This window comes from Oncorhynchus masou, chromosome 12 (genome assembly GCF_036934945.1).
Source record: "Oncorhynchus masou masou isolate Uvic2021 chromosome 12, UVic_Omas_1.1, whole genome shotgun sequence".
NCBI lineage: Eukaryota > Metazoa > Chordata > Actinopteri > Salmoniformes > Salmonidae > Oncorhynchus > Oncorhynchus masou.
Genome location: NC_088223.1, coordinates 11,666,634 through 11,692,529, shown reverse-complemented (window position 1 = coordinate 11,692,529; position 25,896 = coordinate 11,666,634). Strand labels below are relative to the sequence as shown.

Sequence of the window (25,896 nt, the reverse complement as noted above, 5' to 3'; positions counted from 1 at the left end):
TTTTTTTTTGTCTTATAAATACTTTGCTACTTAGCTACATTCAGCTAGTTACCCACCTTGTTTCCTTTGTTAGCATGTTCACTTAGTACACCACCGTGCTTTAAGGATACATGTCTTTTCAGATTCCACAATGATTATTTGTGGACACTACATCACCTACTACATCACTACATCATTCCCTCTCTTGCTCTTGGTCCTCATCTTTAAGTCACCTTGATTTTGTGTCTTTTATCAGTTTCTTTATGAAAATATTTAGCGTACTCCGTGACCGTAGCTAAAGCAAGGGGTTATAGCGGCACACGAGTAGCCTACAAATGCATGCTGGGCTGTGCATGCCCTAAGCACGTGAGGTGAGCGGTACTTGAGCAAAATTGGAGGGTGCGAAAAGGCTGACACTCCAGCCTTTGGGGAAACCCAGTCCAGTCAAATTGGGCGTGCTCCACTCCTGCTCCGCCCACATACTCTGCTCTCGATCACAGGTGAAGGATTTTTTTAAACAAGCAAAAATTGTTCCTTAAGCATTTGTTACAACAACAACAAGAAAAATAGCTTCAAAGCATTTTGTCCAAATACTGGTGGAGTCCACTAATAAATGAGTAGATGATCTGACCAGAGAAGTCCAAGACCTGAAGAATAGTTTGCAGTGCTCTCCGGGTCAGCTCGATGAGTTTAATTCAAACAGAAAGTTGACAGAAATCAGTAAGTTTTTTGAGAGTGGACATCAGTTCTGTAGGTGAATCCATTATAATAATTTCTCCGTCATTGTTATCTTGAGGGACAATCAAGGCGGAACAACATTGCTGTGGAGAGACCTGGACGGAGTCTGAAGAAAAAAGTGAGAAATTATTTTGGAGAAACTGAAGATGGGATCGAAGGCAGATTGAGGTGGAGCCCACCCATAGGACTGGAAAACCCATCACCGACCCAGGTGACGGGCCCACCCATAGGACTGGAAAACCCATCACCGACCCAGGTGACGGGCCCACCCACAGGACTGGAAAACCCACCACCGACCCAGGTGACGGGCCCACCCACAGGACTGGAAAACCCACCACCGACCCAGGTGACGGGCCCACCCACAGGACTGGAAAACCCACCACCGACCCAGGTGACGGGCCCACCCACAGGACTGGAAAACCCACCACCGACCCAGGTGACGGGCCCACCCACAGGACTGGAAAACCCATCACCGACCCAGGTGACGGGCCCACCCACTGGCCTGGAAAACCCATCACCGACCCAGGTGACGGGCCCACCCATAGGACTGGAAAACCCACCACCGACCCAGGTGACGGGCCCACCCACAGGACTGGAAAACCCACCACCGACCCAGGTGACGGGCCCACCCACAGGACTGGAAAACCCACCACCGACCCAGGTGACGGGCCCACCCACAGGACTGGAAAACCCATCACCGACCCAGGTGACGGGCCCACCCATTGGCCTGGAAAACCCATCACGGACCCAGGTGATGGGCCCACCCACAGGACTGGGAAACCCACCACCGACCCAGGTGACGGGCCCACCCATTGGCCTGGAAAACCCACCACCGACCCAGGTGACGGGCTGGTAGTGGTCAAGTTCCTGATGTTCAAAGACAAGGTATCTGCTCTGAACCGAGCCAAGTACATGAGAGGAACATATAGTACATCTTCCTCAACGAGGATTATCCTGAAGCTGTGTGCCAGAAGACGAAAGAACTGATCCCAGCCATGAAAGCTGCCGGAGCGCGTGGGGACATTGCTTACATCTGCTATGACAGACTCATTGTCTACCCTCTCTCCAAAAAAGCCTGGAAGGGATGAGAAGGAGCCAAGCCTGTGGGTTCGTAGCATCAACCCTGCAGCACGCACACACACACACACACACACACACACACACACACACACACACACACACACCAAATGATTCAATCGACTGCTGAATGTTTTCTTTTTTTCCTTTCCATTTGTTTGGTCTTTTCCATGTGATGTCTCTCTCTGATCAGCCACCAAGGAAATGACTACGAATAGCCCGTATACATGTATGTAGCCTTAGAAATAAGGTTCATGAAATCAACAACTCGCTAACGTCATATAATGTTCATATATTAGCCATTTCTGAGACAAACTTATGTCACGAACCGGCTCAAAGCCCGTAACAAAGGGAGACAACGTGGAGATAAGGAGTAACAAAATATATATTTATTAACCAAAGCAACTAAGGAAAATATACAATGGTGTGTGTGTGTGTAATCAGTAGTGTAAGTGAGTTTTGCATGCATGAATGTGATAATGCAGGGTGTTGAAAGGTGCCAATGCAAACAAACAGCCACCAAGAACCACAACACAATCTACAAAGGTGTCTGCATGGAGAGAGTCTCCTCCATGAATGTGGAAGAGGTCCATTTATTCTGGGACACACCTGGCCCAGGTGTTTCCCATGTAGCTGACGACCCTCCCCAACTCCGCCCACCGGCATCCTAATAAGGAAACAAGAACAAAGACAGAATACGGCAGACAGAGTGGGAGGGTCGTCACACTTAGATAATTTCTTTGATACAGCAGTAGCAATACAAGGCTATAACGTCTACAGAAGAGACAGGAATGCCTATGGGGGAGGTGTGTGTGTATCTCTGTAATGCTTCAAGAGGATCTCATGTCAAATGTTTGTTGAAGTGTTGTGGTCATATAAAGCCTAATCTTTTGGGTTGTTGCTATAGGCCACCAAGTGCTAACAGTCAGTATCTAGATAATGTGTGTGAAATGTTTGGTAGTGTGTGTGGGATGTAAACAAAGGTCTATTTTCTGGGTAACCTGAACATTGACCGGTTAGAAACTAGCTGTCCTCTCAACAGGAAGCTTCTAACTGTGACTAATGCCTGTAAAACAACCCAGGTTATTACACAACCAACTAGTGTTGGATCTGTGACATCCACTTGTATTGATCATATCTTCACTAAGGCTGCAGATCTTTGCTCAACAATATCAGTTCCCATTGGCTGTAGTGACCAGAACATTGGGGCAATAACAAGGAAAGCCAAAGTATCAACTGTTGGTCCTAAATTAATTCATAAGAGATAATACTAAATGTTTTCTCAGGACTCTTGTTGAAGATTTTAAAACATGTGTTGGTCTGATGTGTCTGAGGAAGTGAATCCAGATGCAGCATTGAAAGTATTTGTAGAAATATTCCTGCTAATTGTTGACCAGGAAGCACCTGTTAATAAATTAACGGTTAGAGCCCTCTGTGTTCCTCCGTCTGCATGCTACGTGTTCTTCTGTCTGCATGCTACGTGTTCCTCTGTCTGCATGCTACGTGTTCCTCTGTCTGCATGCTACGTGTTCCTCTGTCTGCATGCTACGTGTTCCTCTGTCTGCATGCTACGTGTTCCTCTGTCTGCATGCTACGTGTTCCTCTGTCTGCATGCTACGTGTTCCTCTGTCTGCATGCTACGCGTTCCTCTCTGTCTGCATGCTACGCGTTCCTCTCTGTCTGCATGCTACGCGTTTCTCTGTCTGCATGCTACGCGTTTCTCTGTCTGCATGCTACGCGTTTCTCTGTCTGCATGCTACGCGTTTCTCTGTCTGCATGCTACGCGTTTCTCTGTCTGCATGCTACGCGTTTCTCTGTCTGCATGCTACGCGTTTCTCTGTCTGCATGCTACGCGTTTCTCTGTCTGCATGCTACGCGCTTCTCTGTCTGCATGCTACGCGTTTCTCTGTCTGCATGCTACGCGTTTCTCTGTCTGCATGCTACGCGTTTCTCTGTCTGCATGCTACGCTTTCCTCTGTCTGCATGCTACGCGTTTCTCTGTCTGCATGCTACGCGTTTCTCTGTCTGCATGCTACGCGTTTCTCTGTCTGCATGCTACGCGTTTCTCTGTCTGCATGCTACGCGTTTCTCTGTCTGCATGCTACGCGTTTCTCTGTCTGCATGCTACGTGTTTTTTCTGTCTGCATGCTACGTGGAAAAAGACTTGAGTATCTTAAATGAAATAATGAGCAGAAAACCCAATAAATCTTCATCATTCATTGAAATTGTTGGCTATTTTTTTACAAAACCTTTTTATATTTCCAATCATATAAATGACTTTCACTAATGAAGTGGAAAAACTCAAATGACAACATTGAACAGTGAATCGTCATATTTAAAAAAATAAATAATGAAAGGGAAAGATAGCTGTTTTTAGTTTTTCCATCAGGAATGATGAGCCAACAGGTATAGACAACAATAGTTTCCCATCTAGGTTATCTATCAGTAATGATGAGCCACCAGGTATAGACAACCTAGATGAGAAACTGTTGTTATCTATCAGTAATGATGAGCCACCAGGTATAGACAACCTAGATGAGAAACTGTTGTTATCTATCAGGAATGATGAGCCACCAGGTTTAGACAACCTAGATGGGAAACCGTTGAGAATGGTAGCAGACTGTATTGCCACCCCTATTTGCCATGTTGTTAACCAAAGCCTAAAGGTGTGTGTGTGTGTGTGTGTGTGTGTGTGTTCCACTGCTCAAAAATAGTAAAGCACCATTTGTTGGCTCTAACAGTCGCCCAATCAGTTTGCTGCCTGTTCTTAGAAAACTGACGCAGAGAATAGTTTTTGACCAAATACATATACTACTGACTTTCAGCATGCATATAGAGAAGGACACTCAACTTGTACTGCTCTGACTCAGATGACCGATGATTGGTTCAAAGAAATGGCTATTAACATGATACAGTGCCTTCCACTAGTATTGGCACCCTTGGTAAACATGAGCAAAATGGGCTGTGAAAAATATTATATTGTTTATCCTCTTGGTCTTTCATTCAAAATATTCACAAAAATCTAACCTTTAAGTGAAATAATTGAAAGAAAAAATAAATTCTTATCATAAAACAAATATTTTTCAAGTATGTGTGCCACAGTTATTGACACTCCTTCATTCAATACTTTGTGCAACCTCCCTTTGTCAAGATAACAACTCTAAGTCTTCTCCCATAAACACGTAATGAGGTTGGAGAACACATGGTAAGGGATCTGAGACCATTCCTCCATACAGAATCTCTCCAGATCCCTCAGATTCCAAGGTCCACGCTTGTGGACTCTCCTCTTCAGCTCATCTCACAGGGGACTGGGACAGCCACGGCAAAAACCTTGATTCTATAGGTCAGCGAACCATTTTTGTCTTGATTTTGAGGTGTGCTTTGGATCATTGTCCTGCTGGAAGATCCAACCACGGCCCAGTTTAAGCTTCCTAGCAGAGGCAGTCAGGTTTTGATTTAATATCTGCCGGTACTTGATGGAGTCCATGATGCCATGTAATCCTAACAAGTTGTCCAGTGCCTTTGGAAGAAAAATCAGCCCCACAACATCAAATATCCACCACCACTGTTGGTCTCATCTGACTATAGAACCCGGTCCCATTGAAAGTTCCAGTAACGTTTGGTTGACTGTAGGCGCTTGAGTTTGTTGTTTGATGACAGCAAAGGCTTTTTTTGGCCACTCGAACCATCCTCCTCACTGTGCGTGGGATCAATATAGACACACGTCCTCTTCCCGGCCGATTGTTAACATCTCCAGTTGCTTTAAACTTCTTCATTATTGTCCTGATAGTGGAAATGGGCATTTTCAACCATTTTGAGCTATTTTCTTATAGCCATTTCCTGATATGTGCAGCTCAACAACTTTTTGTCGGACAGCATTACTGTATTCTTGGGTCTGTCCCATAGTACTGGATGACTATGGAAACTTGGCTTGTGTGTCACCTCGTATTTATACCCCAGATAAACAGAAAGTCATGGGTTATGACCTTAAGTGTTCCTAATCACTCACGTGAACTTAAACGTCAAATGTGAATGGGGAATATACTTCAGTTAGATTTTACTCATACAAATTTCTAGGGGTGCCATATGTTGCGGAGAAAAATATATTTCACATGTATTTTTTTCAATAATTGTGCTTCAATTAAAGGTTATATTTTTGTGAATATTTTGAATGAAAGACCAAGAGGATGAACAGCAAAGTGAAAATAAAATAAAAATGCACAGCCCATTTTGAGGGCCCTGAGGTTGGAGGGCCCTGAGGTTGGAGGGCCCTGAGGTTGGAGGGCCCTGAGGTTGGAGGGCCCTGAGGTTGGAGGGCCCTGAGGTTGGAGGGCCCTGAGGTTGGAGGGCCCTGAGGTTGGAGGGCATGGTAGTTGGAGCTGTATTGTCAGATTTCAGTGCAGCCTTTAATGTTATTGATCATACATTGTTATTAAAGAAACTCACTTGCTATGACTAAGTTGTTGCGAAGATGGAGAGGTCTGTCTGTATAAAAATATGTTCTGTGTTGACAAATCAACTACTAGTTGTTCAGGCTCTGGTCTTGTCTCATCTTGATTACTGTCCGGTAAAATGGACTAGGTTAGAGGATATGGTCATGTGCAGCAAGGAGAGACCGATTTATGATTTTTCAATGACGATACCGATTAATCGGCAGATTTTTAATTTTATTTGTAATAATGACAATTACAACAATACTGAATGAACACTTATTTTAACTTAATATAATACATCAATAAAATCAATTTAGCCTCGTTTATATAATGCAAAAACAAAGTGTTGGAGAATAAAGTAAAAGTACAATATGTGCTATGTAAGAAAGCTAACGTTTCAGTTCCTTGCTCAGAACATGAGAACATATGAAAGCTGGTGGTTCCTTTCAACATGAGTCTTCAATATTCCCAGGTAAGAAGTTTTAGGTTGTAGTTATTATAGGAATTATAGGACGATTTCCCTATATGCCATTTGTATTTCATTAACCTTTGACTATTGGATGTTCTTATAGGCACTTTAGTATTGCCAGTGTAACAGTATAGCTGCCGTCCCTCTCCTCGCTCTTCCCTGGGCTCAAACCAGCAACACAACAACGGCCACCATCGAAGCAGCGTTACCCATGCAGAGCAAGAAGAACAACTACTAGAAGGCTCAGAGCGAGTGACGTTTGAAATGTGCGCTAACAAGCTAGCCACCAGCCTGGTTACACCAGCCTCATCTCGGGAGTTGATAGGCTTGAAGTCATAAACAGCGCAATGCTTGATGCACAACGAAGGGCTGCTGGCAAAACGCACGAAAGTGCTGTTTGAATGAATGTTTACGCGCCTGCTTCTGCCTACCACCGCTCGGTCAGATACTTGTATGCGCAGTCTGATTATATGCAACGCAGGACACGCTAGATAATATCTAGTAATAACTACACATGGTTGATGATAACTAGTGATTATGATTGATTGTTTTTTATAAGATAAGTTTAATGCTAGCTAGCAACTTACCTTGACTTACTGCATTTGCGTAACAGTCTCCTTGTGGAGTGCAACGAGAGAGAGGAAGGGCGTTATTGCGTTGGACTAGTTAACTGTAAGGTTGCAAGATTGTATCCCCCGAGCTGACAAGGTGAAAATCTGTCGTTCTGCCCCTGAACAAGGCAGTTAACCCACTGTTCCTAGGCCGTCTTTGAAAATAAGAATTTGTTCTTAACTGACTTGCCTGGTTAAATAAAGGTATACATTTTTTAAATAAAAATCGGTAAATCGGCGCCCAAAAATACCGATTTCCGCTTGTTATGAAAACTTGAAATCGGCCATTCCGATTAATCGGTCGACCTCTAATACATACCCCACCAGACACGCCACCAGGGGTCTCTTCACAGTCCCCAAATCCAGAACGAATTCAAGGCATTACATTATTATACAAAGCCATGATCACATGAAAATCCCTTCCTTCTCAAATTACTCAAACAGCTAAATTTGCTTTAAAAAAAACAACCAAATGAAACACCTCACAACACAATGCCTCTCCCCTATTCGACCTAGTTGTAATGTCTGTTAATGTTTTAAAATGATGTAAACTGTAAAGTGTTTTTGTCTGTCATTTATTTTTCATTATGTGGTGGATCCCAGGAAGACTTGCTGTCACCATTGCAGTCGGCTAATGTAATGGGGATCCCAAAAAAATCTCTTCTGAGTCTTCACCAGTAAATTAGGCTGCTCCCTCCTCGTTAGCTTTCCTTCCCTATTGCTTCCTCTCTCGTTCCCATTCTCTCTCGGTAACGGTGTTCTATTTTGTTGCTAGGGGCTGTTTATGTAGCTGTAACTCTTAACATTCCTAAATCAATGTTTGGTGTCTCAGCGGACTCTCTATATCTCGTGTGTGTGTGTGTGTGTGTGTGTGTGTGTGTGTGTGTGTCTGAGTTCTATTGGGTGCTTGTTACCAAGGTGACAGTGGCTCTGATGTGATGTTGATTCTCTCTTCAGGTGTTTTCCAACAGCGATGAAGCTCCCATTAACAAGAAACTTCCCAAGGAGCTGCTGCTCAGGTTAGTTAAACAAACAAACAAACAAACAAACACACACGCACACACACACACACACACACACACACACACACACACACACACACACCTGAGTGCTCGCCCCAGGGCTTAAATGTGAGGGTAACTTGTTAAAAAAGGACACGGCTGGCCTCACTTAGCAGACTGTTGACCTTGAGTGGTTAGTTGTGCGTGTGTGTGTGTGTCACCTTTGAAATGTCTACTAGCTATGCGACCTACAGAGCATCATAACGTCCTTCAGAGACTGTATGTAACCATACTAATCTGAGATCACTGTCTAACACACACACACACACACACACACACACACACACACACACACACACACACTGTCATAATGGTGTATATAGGTGGGTTCTGTCTGTCTGAAGTTCACACAGCTGGAGCTGAGCACTGCGGAATTTCCCACAGAGGCTATTTATAGCACAAACAACACACACACACACACACACACACACACACACACACACACACAGAGCCTTCAGGAAGTGTTCACACCCCTAGACTTAGTCCACATGTTGTTGTGTGGATTAAATAGAGATGATGTGCCACTGACCTACACACAATACCCCATAATGTCCAAGTGGAATTATGATTGGACAAAGTTTTTTTACAAATGTCTTAAGTGTTTAACACCTTTTGTTATGGCTTGCCAAAATAAGTTAACCTCTTGAAACTCCCCATCCCGGATCCGGGATTGTGACTAAGCCTCAGGCTCATTAGCATAACGCAACGTTAACGATTTCTGAAAATCGCAAATAAAATTAAAATAATGCGTTTGCTCTCAAGCTTAGCCTTTTCTTAACAACACTGTCATCTCAGATTTTCAAAATATGCTTTTGAACCATAGAAATTGACTAATTTGTGTAAGAGTATGCAAAGCTAGCATAGCATTTTGTGTAGCATGTAGCACGCAACATTTTCACAAAAGCCAGATAACCAAATAAATAAAATCATTTACCTTTGAAGAGCTTCTGATGTTTTCAATGAGGAGACTCCCAGCCACATACCAAATGCGCAGTGTTTCCTGAAAGCGTCTGTGTGTAGGAGAAATCGTTCCGTTTTCTACATTGCGCCTGGCTACCGAAACGAACCGAAAATGCAGTCACCTACAACGTGAAACTTTTTCCGGATTAACTACATAATATCGACCGAAACATGGCAAACGTTGTTTGGAATCAATCCTCAAGGTGTTTTTTCACATATCTCTTCATTGACATGCAGTTCGTGGAAGCTTGCTTCTCTCTCTGTGCCCCATGGAAAAATACTGGCAGGTGACTTTTGCGCACCAATTTCGGCGCAGGACACCGGGCGGACACGTGGTAAATGTGGTCTCTTATGGTCAATCTTCCAACGATCTGCCTACAAATACGTCACAATGCTGCAGACACCTTGGGGAAACGACAGAAAGGGCAGACTCATTCCTCTTGCGTTCACAGCCATATTAGGAGATCATGAAAGACAGAGCCTCAAAAATCCTTGTCATTTCCTGGATGCCAAGTCATCTTGGTTTTGCCTGAAGCTCACGTTAAAGGGCACGCACAGAGAAGATATTTGTATTTCTGGACACGTCAGAGTGTTTTCTTTCGAACAGTAGCAATTATATGCATAGTCGAGCATCTTTTTGTGACAAAATATCTTGTTTAAAACGGGAACGTTTTTCTTCCAAAAATGAAATAGCGCCACCATAAGTGTAAGAGGTTAAAGAGTAAAAATGTGCTTAATAAGTTACGTGGAATAATGTTTAACAGGACTTTTGAATGACTACCTCATCTCTTCACCCCACACATAAAATTATCTCTAAGGTCCCTCAGGCGAACAGTGAATTTCAAACTAATTAGACCAGGGAGGTTTTCCACATATTTACATTTACTTTTAAATCGCTCCGGATAAGAGCGTCTGCTAAGTGACGTCAATGTTAACTGCCTTGCTCAATAGCAGAACGGCAGATTTTTTTTCCACCTAGTCAGCTCGGGGATTTGAACAAGCGATCTTTCGGTTACTGGCCCAACACTTTGCACCGCTAGGTGACCTGCTATTGGCCTCATGGTGAAATCATTTCCTCTCCGGCAACTGAGTTAGGTGTATAATGACCTCGGTGTATTGATACACCATCCAGAGTGCCATAACTTCACCAGGGTGCCATAACTTCACCAGAGTGCCATAACTTCAGCGGGGTGCCATAACTTCACCGGGGTGCCATAACTTCACCGGGGTGCCATAACTTCAGCGGGGTGCCATAACTTCACCGGGGTGCCATAACTTCACCGGGGTGCCATAACTTCACCGGGGTGCCATAACTTCACCAGAGTGCCATAACTTCAGCGGGGTGCCATAACTTCACCGGGGTGCCATAACTTCACCGGGGTGCCATAACTTCACCGGGGTGCCATAACTTCACCGGGGTGCCATAACTTCACCGGGGTGCCATAACTTCACCGGGGTGCCATAACTTCACCAGAGTGCCATAACTTCACCGGGGTGCCATAACTTCCCCATGCTCAAAGGGATATTCAATGTCTTGTTTCTTTTCTTTTTACCCATCTACCAATAGGTGTTCTTCTTTGCGAAGCGTTGGAAAACCTCCCGGGTCTAATCTGTGTTTGAAATTCACTGCTCGACTGAAGGACCTTACAATTATCTGAATGTGTGCGGTACAGATGAGATGGTCATTTAAAATATGAAACGCGGTACTCGGTTGATTGTTTCCCCAAACATAACACTTTGTATTCAGGACAAAAAGTGAATTTGTTTGCCATATTTTTTGTCCGTTTAACTTTAGTGTTGCAAACAGGACGTGTTTTCAGAATATTGTTCTGTACAGGATTCCTTTTTTAACTGTCATTTAGAATAGTATTGTGGAGTAACTACAATGTTGTTGATCCATCCTCAGTGTTCTCCTATCACAGCCATTAAACTCTGTCATTTAGGTTAGTATTGTGGAGTAACTACAATGTTGTTGATCCATCCTCAGTGTTCTCCTATCACAGCCGTTAAACTCTGTCATTTAGGTTAGTATTGTGGAGTAACTACAATGTTGTTGATCCATCCTCAGTGTTCTCCTATCACAGCCATTAAACTCTGTCATTTAGGTTAGTATTGTGGAGTAACTACAATGTTGTTGATCCATCCTCAGTGTTCTCCTATCACAGCCGTTAAACTCTGTCATTTAGGTTAGTATTGTGGAGTAACTACAATGTTGTTGATCCATCCTCACTTTTCTCCTATCACAGCCATTAAACTCTGTCATTTAGGTTAGTATTGTGGAGTAACTACAATGTTGTTGATCCATCCTCAGTGTTCTCCTATCACAGCCGTTAAACTCTGTCATTTAGGTTAGTATTGTGGAGTAACTACAATGTTGTTGATCCATCCTCAGTGTTCTCCTATCACAGCCGTTAAACTCTGTCATTTAGGTTAGTATTGTGGAGTAACTACAATGTTGTTGATCCATCCTCAGTGTTCTCCTATCACAGCCATTAAACTCTGTCATTTAGGTTAGTATTGTGGAGTAACTACAATGTTGTTGATCCATCCTCACTTTTCTCCTATCACAGCCATTAAACTCTGTCATTTAGGTTAGTATTGTGGAGTAACTACAATGTTGTTGATCCATCCTCACTTTTCTCCTATCACAGCCATTAAACTCTGTCGTTTAGGTTAGTATTGTGGAGTAACTACAATGTTGATCCATCCTCAGTGTTCTCCTATCACAGCCATTAAACTCTGTCATTTAGAATAGTATTGTGGAGTAACTACAATGTTGTTGATCCATCCTCAGTGTTCTCCTATCACAGCCATTAAACTCTGTCATTTAGAATAGTATTGTGGAGTAACTACAATGTTGATCCATCCTCAGTGTTCTATCACAGCCATTAAACTCTGTCATTTAGAATAGTATTGTGGAGTAACTACAATGTTGTTGATCCATCCTCAGTGTTCTCCTATCACAGCCATTAAACTCTGTCATTTAGAATAGTATTGTGGAGTAACTACAATGTTGTTGATCCATCCTCACTTTTCTCCTATCACAGCCATTAAACTCTGTCGTTTAGGTTAGTATTGTGGAGTAACTACAATGTTGTTGATCCATCCTCAGTGTTCTCCTATCACAGCCATTAAACTCTGTCATTTAGAATAGTATTGTGGAGTAACTACAATGTTGTTGATCCATCCTCACTTTTCTCCTATCACAGCCATTAAACTCTTGACTGTTTTAAAAGGGAAGGCAACGGGGGATTAACTAGTCAGTTGTACAACTGAATGCATTCAACTGAAATGTGTGTTCCTCATTTAACCCCCACCCCCTCTGAATCAGAAAGGTCCAGGAGGCTGTCATCGACGTCATCAGTGCCCGGGGAGCAGCAGTTGTTGTTGTTTAGCTGTGTGGACCAGTATGGAGGGAATAAAGGATTCAATGTATTCACTCAACAGGAACACTCACAGCTGTAATCGCTCCCGAAGGGTGTGAATACTTATGTAAACGAGATTTCTGTATTCCATTTTCAATACATTTGCACAATTTTTCTAAACCATATTTTTACTTTGTCATTATGGGATATTGTGTATCTATTTAATACATTTTTAATTCAGGCTGTGATCGAACAAAATGTGGAATATGTCTAGGGGTAGGAATATTTTCTGAAGGTGCTGTCTAGAACACACAAACAGGATTGCGTGTGTGTGTGTGTGTGTGTGTGTGTGTGTGTGTGTGTGTGTGTGTGTGTGATGGAACCAAGTATGTGTGATTAAAGTGTACAATGGCCTCTGCCACGCTCATCAGCCAGTCGCCAGAGACGATCGATCAACTCTTGTCTGATTGGTCAGCTGCTCCACTGATCAATGAGGTGTGTGTGTACATGACATGTGCTCTGTTACTTTGCCCCATCTGACCACACACACACACACAGCATTTGTCTCTGTCCATGAGGGACTAATGGGAAGTGCTAGTTTCCTGACTGTGGGAGGTTGTGTGTGTGTGTGTGTGTGTGTGTGTGTGTGTGTGTGTGTGTGTGTGTGTGTGTGGGGGGGGGGGATTAAAGTATAACTACAGTCTGATAGGAACAGGTGGAACTGTCTGTGTGAGTTGACCCAATGGTTTACCCCTGTTGGCTAATAGCTACATGCTAACTCAATTGGCCTTTTGCTAAATTGACTGGCCAGTCTCTTTGTAGAGCTATACGAATGCTCTTTCTCTCTCTGCAGAATCTTCTCCAACCTGGATGTGATCACATTGTGCAGGTGTGCCCAGGTGTCCAAGGTAAGGCCCACCCCTACAGGTATCATAACTACTCAATGTGATTTCAGTCAGTTGTCAAGGTTCCACATTGTGCTCAACTTTCCCTACTGAAATCAAATCTTATTTGTCACATGCTTTGTAAACAACAGGTGTAGACTAACTAAATGCTTACTCACGACCCTTTCCAACAACGCAGAGAGAAAAATAGAGAAAAAAATAATAATTCAGGGAATAAATACACAATGAGTAATGATAACTAGGCAAAATACGAGGTACCAGAATCAAGTCAATGTGCAGGGGTACGAGGTAATTGAGGTAGATATGTACATATAGGTAGGGATAAAGTGATTAAACAGGATAGATAATAGACAGTAACAACAGTATACTGTAGGTAGGGGTAAAGGATAGATAATAGACAGTAACAGCAGTATACTGTAGGTAGGGGTAAAGGATAGATAATAGACATTAACAGCAGTATACTGTAGGTAGGGGTAAAGGATAGATAATAGATAGTAACAGCAGTATACTGTAGGTAGGGGTAAAGGATAGATAATAGACATTAACAGCAGTATACTGTAGGTAGGGGTAAAGGATAGATAATAGACAGTAACAACAGTATACTGTAGGTAGGGGTAAAGGATAGATAATAGACATTAACAGCAGTATACTGTAGGTAGGGGTAAAGGATAGATAATAGACAGTAACAGCAGTATACTGTAGGTAGGGGTAAAGGATAGATAATAGACATTAACAACAGTATACTGTAGGTAGGGGTAAAGGATAGATAATAGACAGTAACAGCAGTATACTGTAGGTAGGGGTAAAGGATAGATAATAGACATTAACAGCAGTATACTGTAGGTAGGGGTAAAGGATAGATAATAGACAGTAGCAGCAGTGTATGTGATGAGTCAAAAGAGTTCAATTCATATAGTACAGGTAGCTATTTGGTGAACTAGTTAGTTGTATTATGGCATGGGGGTTAACAGGTTAGTAGTATTATGGCATGGGGATTAACTAGTTAGTAGTATTATGGCTTGGGGGTTAACTAGTTAGTAGTATTATGGCTTGGGGGTTAACTAGTTAGTAGTATTATGGCTTGGGGGTTAACTAGTTAGTAGTATTATGGCTTGGGGGTTAACTAGTTAGTAGTATTATGGCTTGGGGGTTAACTAGTTAGTAGTATTATGGCTTGGGGGTTAACTAGTTAGTTGTATTATGGTGTGGGGGTAGACGCTGTTCAGGCTTCTGTTGGTTCCAGGCTTGGTGCATTGGTACCCCTTGGTGCATTGTTACCGCATGCCGTGCGGGAGCAGATAGAACAGTCTGTAACTTGGGTGGCTTGAGTCTTCGACAATTTTTCAGGCCTTCCTCTGACACCGCCTGGTATAGAGGTCCTGGATGTCAGGGAGCTCGGCCCCAGTGATGTACTGGGCTGTACGCACCATCCCCTGTAAGCGCCTTGCGGTCAGATGCCAAGCAGATGTCCGTGCCAAGTGGTGATGCAGCCAGTCCAGATGCTCTCAATGGTGCAGCTGTAGAACTCTTTGAGGATCTGATGGCCCATGCCAAATCTTTTCAGCCTCCTAAGTACAGCCCTGGTGTATGACTGACCACACCCATCACTCACTCTTCCTCTTTCCATCACTCTCTCTCTCTTTCTTTCTCTCTTCTCAGGCGTGGAATGTCCTGGCCTTGGATGGTAGTAACTGGCAGAAGATTGACCTGTTCAACTTCCAGACAGACATAGAGGTGAGAGGTCAGGGTGAGGGGAGTTGATCCTACATACACTGCTCAAGAAAATAAAGGGAACACTTAAACAACACAATGTAACTCCAAGTCAATCACACTTCTGTGAAATCAAACTGTCCACTTAGGAAGCAACACTGATTGACAGTAAATTTCACATGCTGTTGTGCAAATGGAATAGAAAACAGGTGTTAAATTATAGGCAAATATCTAGACACCCCCAATAAAGGAGTGGTTCTGCAGGTGGGGACCACAGACCACTTCTCAGTTCCTATGCTTCCTGGCTGATGTTTTGGTCACTTTTGAATGCTGGCGGTGCTTTCACTCTAGTGGTAGCATGAGACTGAGTGGCTCAGGTAGTGCAGCTCATCCAGGATGGCACATCAATGCGAGCTGTGGCAAGAAGGTTTGCTGTGTCTGTCAGCGTAGTGTGCAGAGCATGGAGGTGCTACCAGGAGACAGGCCAGTACATCAGGAGACGTGGAGGAGGCTGTAGGAGGGCAACAACCCAGCAGCAGGACCGCTACCTCCGCCTTTGTGCAAGGAGGAGCACTGCCAGAGCCCTGCAAAAGGACCTCCAGCAGGCCAAAAAATGTGCATGTGTCTGCTCAAACGGTCAGAAACAGACTCCATGAGGGTGGTATGAGGGCCACAGGTGGGGGTTGTGCTTACAGCCTAACACTGTGCAGGACGTTTGGCATTTGCCAGAGAACACCAAGATTGGCAAATTCGCCACTGGCGCCCTGTGCTCTTCACAGATGAAAGCAGGTTCACACTGAGCACATGTGACAGACGTGACAGAGTCTGGAGACGCCGTGGGGAACGTTCTGCTGCCTACAACATCCTCCAGCATGACTGGTTTGGCGGTGGGTCAGTCATGGTGTGGGTTGGCATTTCTTTGGGGGGCCGCACAGCCCTCCACGTGCTCGCCAGAGGTAGCCTGACTGCCATTAGGTCCCGAGATGAGATCCTCAGACCCCTTGTGAGACCATATGCTGGTGCGGTTGGCCCTGGGTTCCTCCTAATGCAAGACAATGCTAGACCTCGTATGGCTGGAGTGTGTCAGCAGTTCCTGCAAGAGGAAGGCATTGATGCTATGGACTGGCCCGCCCGTTCCCCACACCTGAATCCAATTGAGCACATCTGGGACATCATGTCTCGCTCCACCCACAGACTGTCCAGGAGTTGGTGGATGCTTTAGTCCAGGTCTGGGAGGAGATCCCTCAGGAGACTATCCGCCACCTCATCAGGAGCATGGCCAGGGGTTGTAGGGAGGTCATACAGGCGCGTGGAGGCCACACACACTACTGAGCCTCGTTTTGACTTGTTTTAAGGACATTACATCAAAGTTGGATCAGCCTGTAGTGTGGTTTTCCACTTTAATTTTGAGTGTGACTCCAAATCCAGACCTCCATGGGTTGATAAATTTGATTTCCATTGATCATTTTTGTGTGATTTTGTTGTCAGCACATTCAACAATGTAAAGAAAAAAGTATTTAATAAGAATATTTCATTCATTCAGATCTAGGATGTGTTATGTTAGTGTTCCCTTTATTTTTTCGAGCAGTGTATATACACATTCATAGGTCACACCAGGCTCTCTCTATCACACTCTCTCTCTCTCTGTCATTCTCTTGATCTCTCTTGTCATGTTTTTTGTTTGTTGAATTGTAACATTAGACTGGTTAAAAATGATCTCTTTCTCTTTTTATCTCTCCCTCTGTCTCTCTCTGTCTCTCTCCAGGGTAGAGTAGTGGAGAACATCTCTAAGCGATGTGGAGGCTTCCTGAGGCAGCTGAGTTTGAGAGGATGTATCAGTGTGGGAGACGCATCCATGAAGTGAGTCCTTCTCCATAGGGCCTCTTTCACTCTTAGTATAAACAATTTACTGTGATTTCATAGGGGTGTAACGATTCACCGATGGGCTCGTAGGGGTGTAACGATTCACCGACGGGCTCGTAGGGGTGTAACGATTCACCGATGGGCTCGTAGGGGTGTAACGATTCACCGATGGGCTCATAGGGGTGTAACGAATCACCGATGGGCAGCGGTCCCCGATTTTCAAATGTTTAAGTGAATTATGAGTGAAATAACCTGTCTGTAAACAATTGTTGGGAAAATGACTTGTGTCATGCACAAAGTAGATGTCCTAACCGACTTGCCAAAACTAGAGTTTGTTAACAAGAAATGTGTGGAGTGGTTGAAAAAGGAGTTTCAATGACTCCAACCGAAGTGTATGTAAACGAGTTTCAATGACTCCAACCTAAGTGTATGTAAACTTCCGACTTCAACTGTAGATCCATGCATAACAAACCAAAGACACACAGTACCTTCAGAACGTATTCATACCCCTTCACCTATTCCATATGTTGTTTTGTTACAGCCTTAAACACCCTTCTACGCACGATGACAAAATTTAAAACATTTTTTTACAAATGTATTGAAAATGAAATACAAAAATATCTAATTTACATAAGTATTCACACACCTGAGTCAATACATGTTAGAATCACTTTTGGCAGCGATGACAGCTGTGAGTCTTTCTGGGTAAGTCTCTAAGATATTTGCACACCTGGATTGTACAATATTTGCACATTCTTTTAAAAATTCTTCAAGCTCGGTCAAGTTGGTTGTTGATCATTGCTCGACAGCCATTTAAGTCTTGCCATAGATTTTCAAGTCAAAACTGTAACTAGGCCACTCAGGAACATTCAATGTCATCTTGGTAAGCAGCTCCAGTGTATATTTGGGCCTTGTGTATTAGGTTAAGGTGAATTTGTCTCCCAGTGTCTGTTGGAAAGACTGAACCAGGTTTTTCTATGCTTAACTCTGTTCTGTTTTATCCTAAAAAAACTCCCTAGTGGCTGCTGATGACAAGCATACCCATAGCATGATGCAGCCACCACCATGCTTGAAAATATGAAGAGTGGTACTCCGTGATGTGTCGTGTTTGATTTGCCCCAAACATAACACGTTGTTTCCATTACATAGTTAATTTATTTGTCACGTTTAACACAGAATAAAACAACTAATTAAAGTCCACTGATGATAGTATGTATTTTCAGATGCCTCGCTAAGCAACAGCTAGGCTGCTCTCTATATCACCTCAGGGTCACGCATTCTTCTCTCTTCAGTAGCAGGCGTGAAAGAGAAACACCGACCGGACAAGTAGATGCGCAATGGATTATGGTCATTGTTGTTACATGCGCAAAACTATGTATAATATTGGCCTGTTGGAAATTACAACTTCCACAACATCTCACAGTTCAGGCTGGATCTGATTTGTCTCTAGACAAACTGCGCAATGTGTACATTTGAGCTCACAGAAAAAAAACTGAACAAAATGGAATTCAAATAAATGAACCAACATCGGTTAATCAGTAAGCACTATTTTTGGCTCTAGACATTTCAGCAATTCATTTTTTAAAATTAATTTGGGGGGGCAGACCAGTGACACAAAATCTCTATTTAATCTATTTTAAATTCAGTCTGTAACACAACAACGCGTAATAAGTCCAGGGGTGTGAATACTTTCTGAAGGCTCTGTAATTAATTTACACACACACACACACACACACACACACACACACACACACACACACACACACACACACACACACACACACACACACACACACACACACACACACACACACACACGTCAGCTCAGACAGATCCAGCTCAGGAGGCCGAGTTCATGAGTTCCATCAGCAGCAGATTAGAGTTTAGAATGGAAAATGTATGTGTTTATGCAAAAAAAAAATGTTAGTACCTTGTATAGCATCGATTAGTTCCCCCATTCAAACCCGACTGAATCGTTTTCAAACTAAAAGGTATCGTTCCCCCATTCAAACCCGACTGAATCGTTTCAAACTAAAAGGTATCGTTTCCCCATTCAAACCCGACTGAATCGTTTTCAAACTAAAAGGTATCGTTCCCCCATTCAAACCCGACTGAATCGTTTCAAACTAAAAGGTATCGTTTCCCCATTCAAACCCGACTGAATCGTTTTCAAACTAAAAGGTATCGTTCCCCCATTCAAACCCGACTGAATCGTTTTCAAACTAAAAGGTATCGTTCCCCCATTCAAACCCGACTGAATCGTTTCAAACTAAAAGGAATCGTTCCTGTATCGGAGCCCATGTTTCTAGATAAGCATCCAGTCGTCTTGAAAGCGAAAGACGCACCTCCCTCGTGATTCAGTTGCCTCTCCTTTGGTGTTTGTATAACAGTGATGCCTCTGTCCCCCGGCAGGACGTTTTCCCTGAACTGCTGTAGCATTGAGGTGTTGAACCTGAATGGCTGCAGTAAGATCACAGACAGCACCTGTCTCAGCCTCTCCAAGTTCTGCTGCAAACTCAAACAGCTGGACCTCACCTCCTGTGTGTCTGTTACCAACCACTCCCTCAAAGCTCTCAGGTGAGTGTTCCAATCAGGTACAACAGACCCCCCCCCGTGGTTACCATATCATTACCTGGTACAACAAACCCCCCCCATGGTTACCGTATCATTACCGGATACAACAGATCCCCCATGGTTACCGTATCATTACCGGGTACAACAGATCCCCCATGGTTACCGTATCATTACCGGGTACAACAGATCCCCCATGGTTACCGTATCATTACCGGATACAACAGATCCCCCATGGTTACCATATCATTACCGGACACAACAGATCCCCCCCCCCCCCCCCATGGTTACCGTATCATTACCGGATACAACAGATCCCCCATGGTTACCGTATCATTACCGGATACAACAGATCCCCCATGGTTACCGTATCATTACCGGGTACAACATATCCCCCATAGTTACCGTATCATTACCGGGTACAACAGATCCCCCATGGTTACCGTATCATTACCGGGTACAACAGATCCCCCATGGTTACCGTATCATTACCGGATACAACAGATCCCCCATGGTTACCGTATCATTACCGGGTACAACATATCCCCCATAGTTACCGTATCATTACCGGGTACAACAGATCCCCCATGGTTACCGTATCATTACCGGATACAACAGATCCCCCCCCCATGGTTACTGTATCATTACCGGATACAACAGATCCCCCCCCCCCCCGTGGTTACCGTATCATTACCGGATACAACAGATTGGTTACCGTATCATTACCGGATACAACAGATCCCCCCCCCCCATGGTTACCGTATCATTACCGTACATTCCGGTGGAAACAGAAACGTAACATACAGTGTAATACTCAGTAAGAAACCTGTGTCTCTGCTTAGTGACGGCTGTAGTATGTTGGAGACATTCAACCTGTGTGTCTCTGCTTAGTGATGGCTGTAGTATGTTGGAGACATTCAACCTTTGTGTCTCTGCTTAGTGACGGCTGTAGTATGTTGGAGACATTCAACCTGTGTCTCTGCTTAGTGACGGCTGTAGTATGTTGGAGACATTAAACATGTGTGTCTCTGCTTAGTGACGGCTGTAGTATGTTGGAGACATTCAACCTGTGTGTCTCTGCTTAGTGACGGCTGTAGTATGTTGGAGACATTAAACATGTGTGTCTCTGCTTAGTGACGGCTGTAGTATGTTGGAGACATTAAACCTGTGTGTCTCTGCTTAGTGACGGCTGTAGTATGTTAGAGACATTCAACCTGTGTCTCTGCTTAGTGACGGCTGTAGTATGTTGGAGACATTAAACATGTGTGTCTCTGCTTAGTGACGGCTGTAGTATGTTGGAGACATTCAACCTGTGTCTCTGCTTAGTGACGGCTGTAGTATGTTGGAGACATTCAACCTGTGTGTCTCTGCTTAGTGACGGCTGTAGTATGTTGGAGACATTAAACATGTGTGTCTCTGCTTAGTGACGGCTGTAGTATGTTGGAGACATTCAACCTGTGTCTCTGCTTAGTGACGGCTGTAGTATGTTGGAGACATTCAACCTGTGTCTCTGCTTAGTGACGGCTGTAGTATGTTGGAGACATTAAACCTGTGTGTCTCTGCTTAGTGACGGCTGTAGTATGTTGGAGACATTCAACCTGTGTGTCTCTGCTTAGTGACGGCTGTAGTATGTTGGAGACATTCAACCTGTGTGTCTCTGCTTAGTGACGGCTGTAGTATGTTGGAGACATTAAACATGTGTGTCTCTGCTTAGTGACGGCTGTAGTATGTTGGAGACATTAAACATGTGTGTCTCTGCTTAGTGACGGCTGTAGTATGTTGGAGACAGTCAACCTGTGTGTCTCTGCTTAGTGACGGCTGTAGTATGTTGGAGACATTAAACCTGTGTCTCTGCTTAGTGACGGCTGTAGTATGTTGGAGACATTCAACCTGTGTCTCTGCTTAGTGACGGCTGTAGTATGTTGGAGACATTCAACCTGTGTGTCTCTGCTTAGTGACGGCTGTAGTATGTTGGAGACATTCAACCTGTGTGTCTCTGCTTAGTGATGGCTGTAGTATGTTGGAGACATTCAACCTGTGTGTCTCTGCTTAGTGACGGCTGTAGTATGTTGGAGACATTCAACCTGTGTGTCTCTGCTTAGTGACGGCTGTAGTATGTTGGAGACATTCAACCTGTGTGTCTCTGCTTAGTGACGGCTGTAGTATGTTGGAGACATTCAACCTGTGTGTCTCTGCTTAGTGACGGCTGTAGTATGTTGGAGACATTCAACCTGTGTGTCTCTGCTTAGTGACGGCTGTAGTATGTTGGAGACATTCAACCTGTGTGTCTCTGCTTAGTGACGGCTGTAGTATGTTGGAGACATTAAGCCTGTGTGTCTCTGCTTAGTGACGGCTGTAGTATGTTGGAGACATTCAACCTGTGTGTCTCTGCTTAGTGACGGCTGTAGTATGTTGGAGACATTCAACCTGTGTGTCTCTGCTTAGTGACGGCTGTAGTATGTTGGAGACATTAAGCCTGTGTGTCTCTGCTTAGTGACGGCTGTAGTATGTTGGAGACATTCAACCTGTGTGTCTCTGCTTAGTGACGGCTGTAGTATGTTGGAGACATTCAACCTGTGTGTCTCTGCTTAGTGACGGCTGTAGTATGTTGGAGACATTCAACCTGTGTGTCTCTGCTTAGTGACGGCTGTAGTATGTTGGAGACATTCAACCTGTGTCTCTGCTTAGTGACGGCTGTAGTATGTTGGAGACATTCAACCTGTGTCTCTGCTTAGTGATGGCTGTAGTATGTTGGAGACATTCAACCTGTGTGTCTCTGCTTAGTGACGGCTGTAGTATGTTGGAGACATTCAACCTGTGTCTCTGCTTAGTGACGGCTGTAGTATGTTGAAGACATTCAACCTGTGTGTCTGCTTAGTGACGGCTGTAGTATGTTGGAGACATTAAACCTGTGTCTCTGCTTAGTGACGGCTGTAGTATGTTGGAGACATTCAACCTGTGTCTCTGCTTAGTGACGGCTGTAGTATGTTGGAGACATTCAACCTGTGTCTCTGCTTAGTGACGGCTGTAGTATGTTGGAGACATTAAACCTGTGTCTCTGCTTAGTGATGGCTGTAGTATGTTGGAGACATTCAACCTGTGTCTCTGCTTAGTGACGGCTGTAGTATGTTGGAGACATTCAACCTGTGTCTCTGCTTAGTGACGGCTGTAGTATGTTGGAGACATTCAACCTGTGTGTCTCTGCTTAGTGACGGCTGTAGTATGTTGGAGACATTCAACCTGTGTGTCTCTGCTTAGTGACGGCTGTAGTATGTTGGAGACATTAAACCTGTGTCTCTGCTTAGTGACGGCTGTAGTATGTTGGAGACATTCAACCTGTGTGTCTCTGCTTAGTGACGGCTGTAGTATGTTGGAGACATTAAACCTGTGTCTCTGCTTAGTGACGGCTGTAGTATGTTGGAGACATTCAACCTGTGTCTCTGCTTAGTGACGGCTGTAGTATGTTGGAGACATTCAACCTGTGTGTCTCTGCTTAGTGACGGCTGTAGTATGTTGGAGACATTCAACCTGTGTCTCTGCTTAGTGACGGCTGTAGTATGTTGGAGACATTCAACCTGTGTCTCTGCTTAGTGACGGCTGTAGTATGTTGGAGACATTCAACCTGTGTGTCTCTGCTTAGTGACGGCTGTAGTATGTTGGAGACATTCAACCTGTGTCTCTGCTTAGTGACGGCTGTAGTATGTTGGAGACATTCAACCTGTGTGTCTGCTTAGTGACGGCTGTAGTATGTTGGAGACATTAAACCTGTGTCTCTGCTTAGTGACGGCTGTAGTATGTTGGAGACATTCAACCTGTGTCTCTGCTTAGTGACGGCTGTAGTATGTTGGAGACATTCAACCTGTGTCTCTGCTTAGTGACGGCTGTAGTATGTTGGAGACATTCAACCTGTGTCTCTGCTTAGTGACGGCTGTAGTATGTTGGAGACATTAAACCTGTCGTGGTGTGACCAAATCAGCAGAGATGGCATCGAGGCTCTGACCAGGGGCTGTAACAACCTACAAGCCCTGTTCCTACGTGGCTGCACACAGGTACACACACACACACACACACACACACACACACGTAAACGTGATTGTATTGATTGCCAGTAGTGATTGGTTTCTCTGTGTTGTGTTCTCTACAGCTGGAGGATGGAGCACTGAAACCCCTTCAGAAACACTGTCCTGAACTAACCACTATCAACATGCAGACCTGCTCAGTAAGACAAAGATGGAGGTTTTGTGTGTGTGTGTGTGTGGGAGTAGGGATTGAAAGACAGAACATGTGTGTGTAACGTGTGTTATTTATAAGCCGGTGACAGATGACTTTGTGTGTGTTTACAGCAGATAACTGATGATGGCTTGGTCAGCCTGTGTCGGGGGTGTCACAAACTGCAGATGCTGTGTATCTCTGGCTGCAGTAACATTACAGACGTCTCTCTCACCGCTCTGGGCCTGAACTGCCCCCGACTCAAGTAAGAAATGTCCCCCTTTCTTATAAACACGATGAGGGCCCCCCCCCTGACAACACACGATGAGGGCCCCCCCCGACAACACACGATGAGGCCCCCCCCTGACAACACACGATGAGGCCCCCCCCTGACAACACACGATGAGGCCCCCCCCTGACAACACACGATGAGGCCCCCCTGACAACACACGATGAGGCCCCCCTGACAACACACGATGAGGCCCCCCTGACAACACACGATGAGGCCCCCCTGACAACACACGATGAGGCCCCCCTGACAATGTAAATGTAAATGACAAATGTAAATGTAATGTTAAATGTAATGTAAATGACAACACACGATGAGGCCCCCCTGACAACACACGATGAGGCCCCCCTGACAACACACGATGAGGCCCCCCGACAACACACGATGAGGCCCCCCTGACAACACACGATGAGGCCCCCCTGACAACACACGATGAGGCCCCCCTGACAACACACGATGAGGCCCCCCACGACAACACACGATGAGGCCCCCCTGACAACACACGATGAGGCCCCCTTGACAACACACGATGAGCCCCCCGACAACACACGATGAGGCCCCCCGACAACACACGATGAGGCCCCCCTCGACAACACACGATGAGGCCCCCCCCCTGACAACACACGATGAGGCCTACTGATAAAAGACCGTCCACATAACCAATGTGTTTGTATCAGGATCTTGGAAGCAGCACGGTGTTCACATGTGACAGACGCTGGGTTTACTGTACTGGCCAGGGTGAGTGGTTCTTTATTTCCTTCGGCGCTCTGTCTTGACTCGTTGCGTTTCTTTTTGTCTTCAAATCTTTTCACATTTAAGGTCACTAATTAAAACCTAATGTTGAACTGATGTGGGTTTGTTTCAACAGCATTGTCATGAGATGGAAAAAATGGATTTAGAAGAATGTGTTTTGGTAAGATTTCATGGGCGTCTCTTCTTGTTTAATGCAACTGTAGATTGAGGCCATCAGCATTTAATTGAGCCTGTCTGATTCTATGTACTGTATCTGGGTTTGATTTGAGCCTGTCTGATTCTATGTACTGTATCTGGGTTTGATTGAGCCTGTCTGATTCTATGTACTGTATCTGGGTTTGATTGAGCCTGTCTGATTCTATGTACTGTATCTGGGTTTGATTTGAGCCTGTCTAATTCTATGTACTCTATCTGGGTTTGATTGAGCCTGTCTGATTCTATGTACTGTATCTGGGTTTGATTTGAGCCTGTCTGATTCTATGTACTGTATCTAGGTTTGATTTGAGTCTGTCTCCTCCCACAGGTGACTGACAACACTCTAGTCCAGCTCGCTATTCACTGCCCTCGCCTGCAAGCACTGGTACGTATTGTTGTGGGTGTTCATTACAGTATGTATTGTTGTGACATTACAGTATGTATTGTTGTGGGTGTTCATTACAGTATGTATTGTTATGACATTACAGTATGTATTGTTGTGACATTACAGTATGTATTGTTGTGGGTGCTCATTACAGTATGTATTGTTGTGGGTGCTCATTACAGTATGTATTGTTGTGACATTACAGTATGTATTGTTGTGACATTACAGTATGTATTGTTGTGACATTACAGTATGTATTGTTGTGACATTACAGTATGTATTGTTGTGGGTGGACATTACAGTATGTATTGTTGTGGGTGGAC

The 25,896-nt window shown here is 44.3% G+C and overlaps 1 protein-coding gene across 2 annotated transcripts in view; it reads left to right on the top strand.

Annotated features, from left to right (window-relative positions):
* The window catches only part of LOC135549548 (F-box/LRR-repeat protein 2-like), a 39,907-nt gene that overhangs the window by 11,258 nt on the left and 2,753 nt on the right, over window positions 1–25,896 (top strand). The window contains exons 2-12 of one of the 2 annotated variants that reach the window (XM_064979610.1): window positions 8,265–8,326; window positions 13,547–13,601; window positions 15,258–15,332; window positions 17,074–17,168; window positions 19,584–19,748; window positions 23,665–23,791; window positions 23,887–23,961; window positions 24,089–24,216; window positions 24,918–24,978; window positions 25,109–25,153; window positions 25,517–25,573. In XM_064979610.1, coding sequence (XP_064835682.1) covers window positions 8,265–8,326; window positions 13,547–13,601; window positions 15,258–15,332; window positions 17,074–17,168; window positions 19,584–19,748; window positions 23,665–23,791; window positions 23,887–23,961; window positions 24,089–24,216; window positions 24,918–24,978; window positions 25,109–25,153; window positions 25,517–25,573 — 945 coding nt within the window. Of the gene's footprint in view, window positions 1–8,264; window positions 8,327–13,546; window positions 13,602–15,257; window positions 15,333–17,073; window positions 17,169–19,583; window positions 19,749–23,664; window positions 23,792–23,886; window positions 23,962–24,085; window positions 24,217–24,917; window positions 24,979–25,108; window positions 25,154–25,516; window positions 25,574–25,896 lie in introns of both variants that reach the window. The other variant, XM_064979609.1, reaches the window with a different exon arrangement.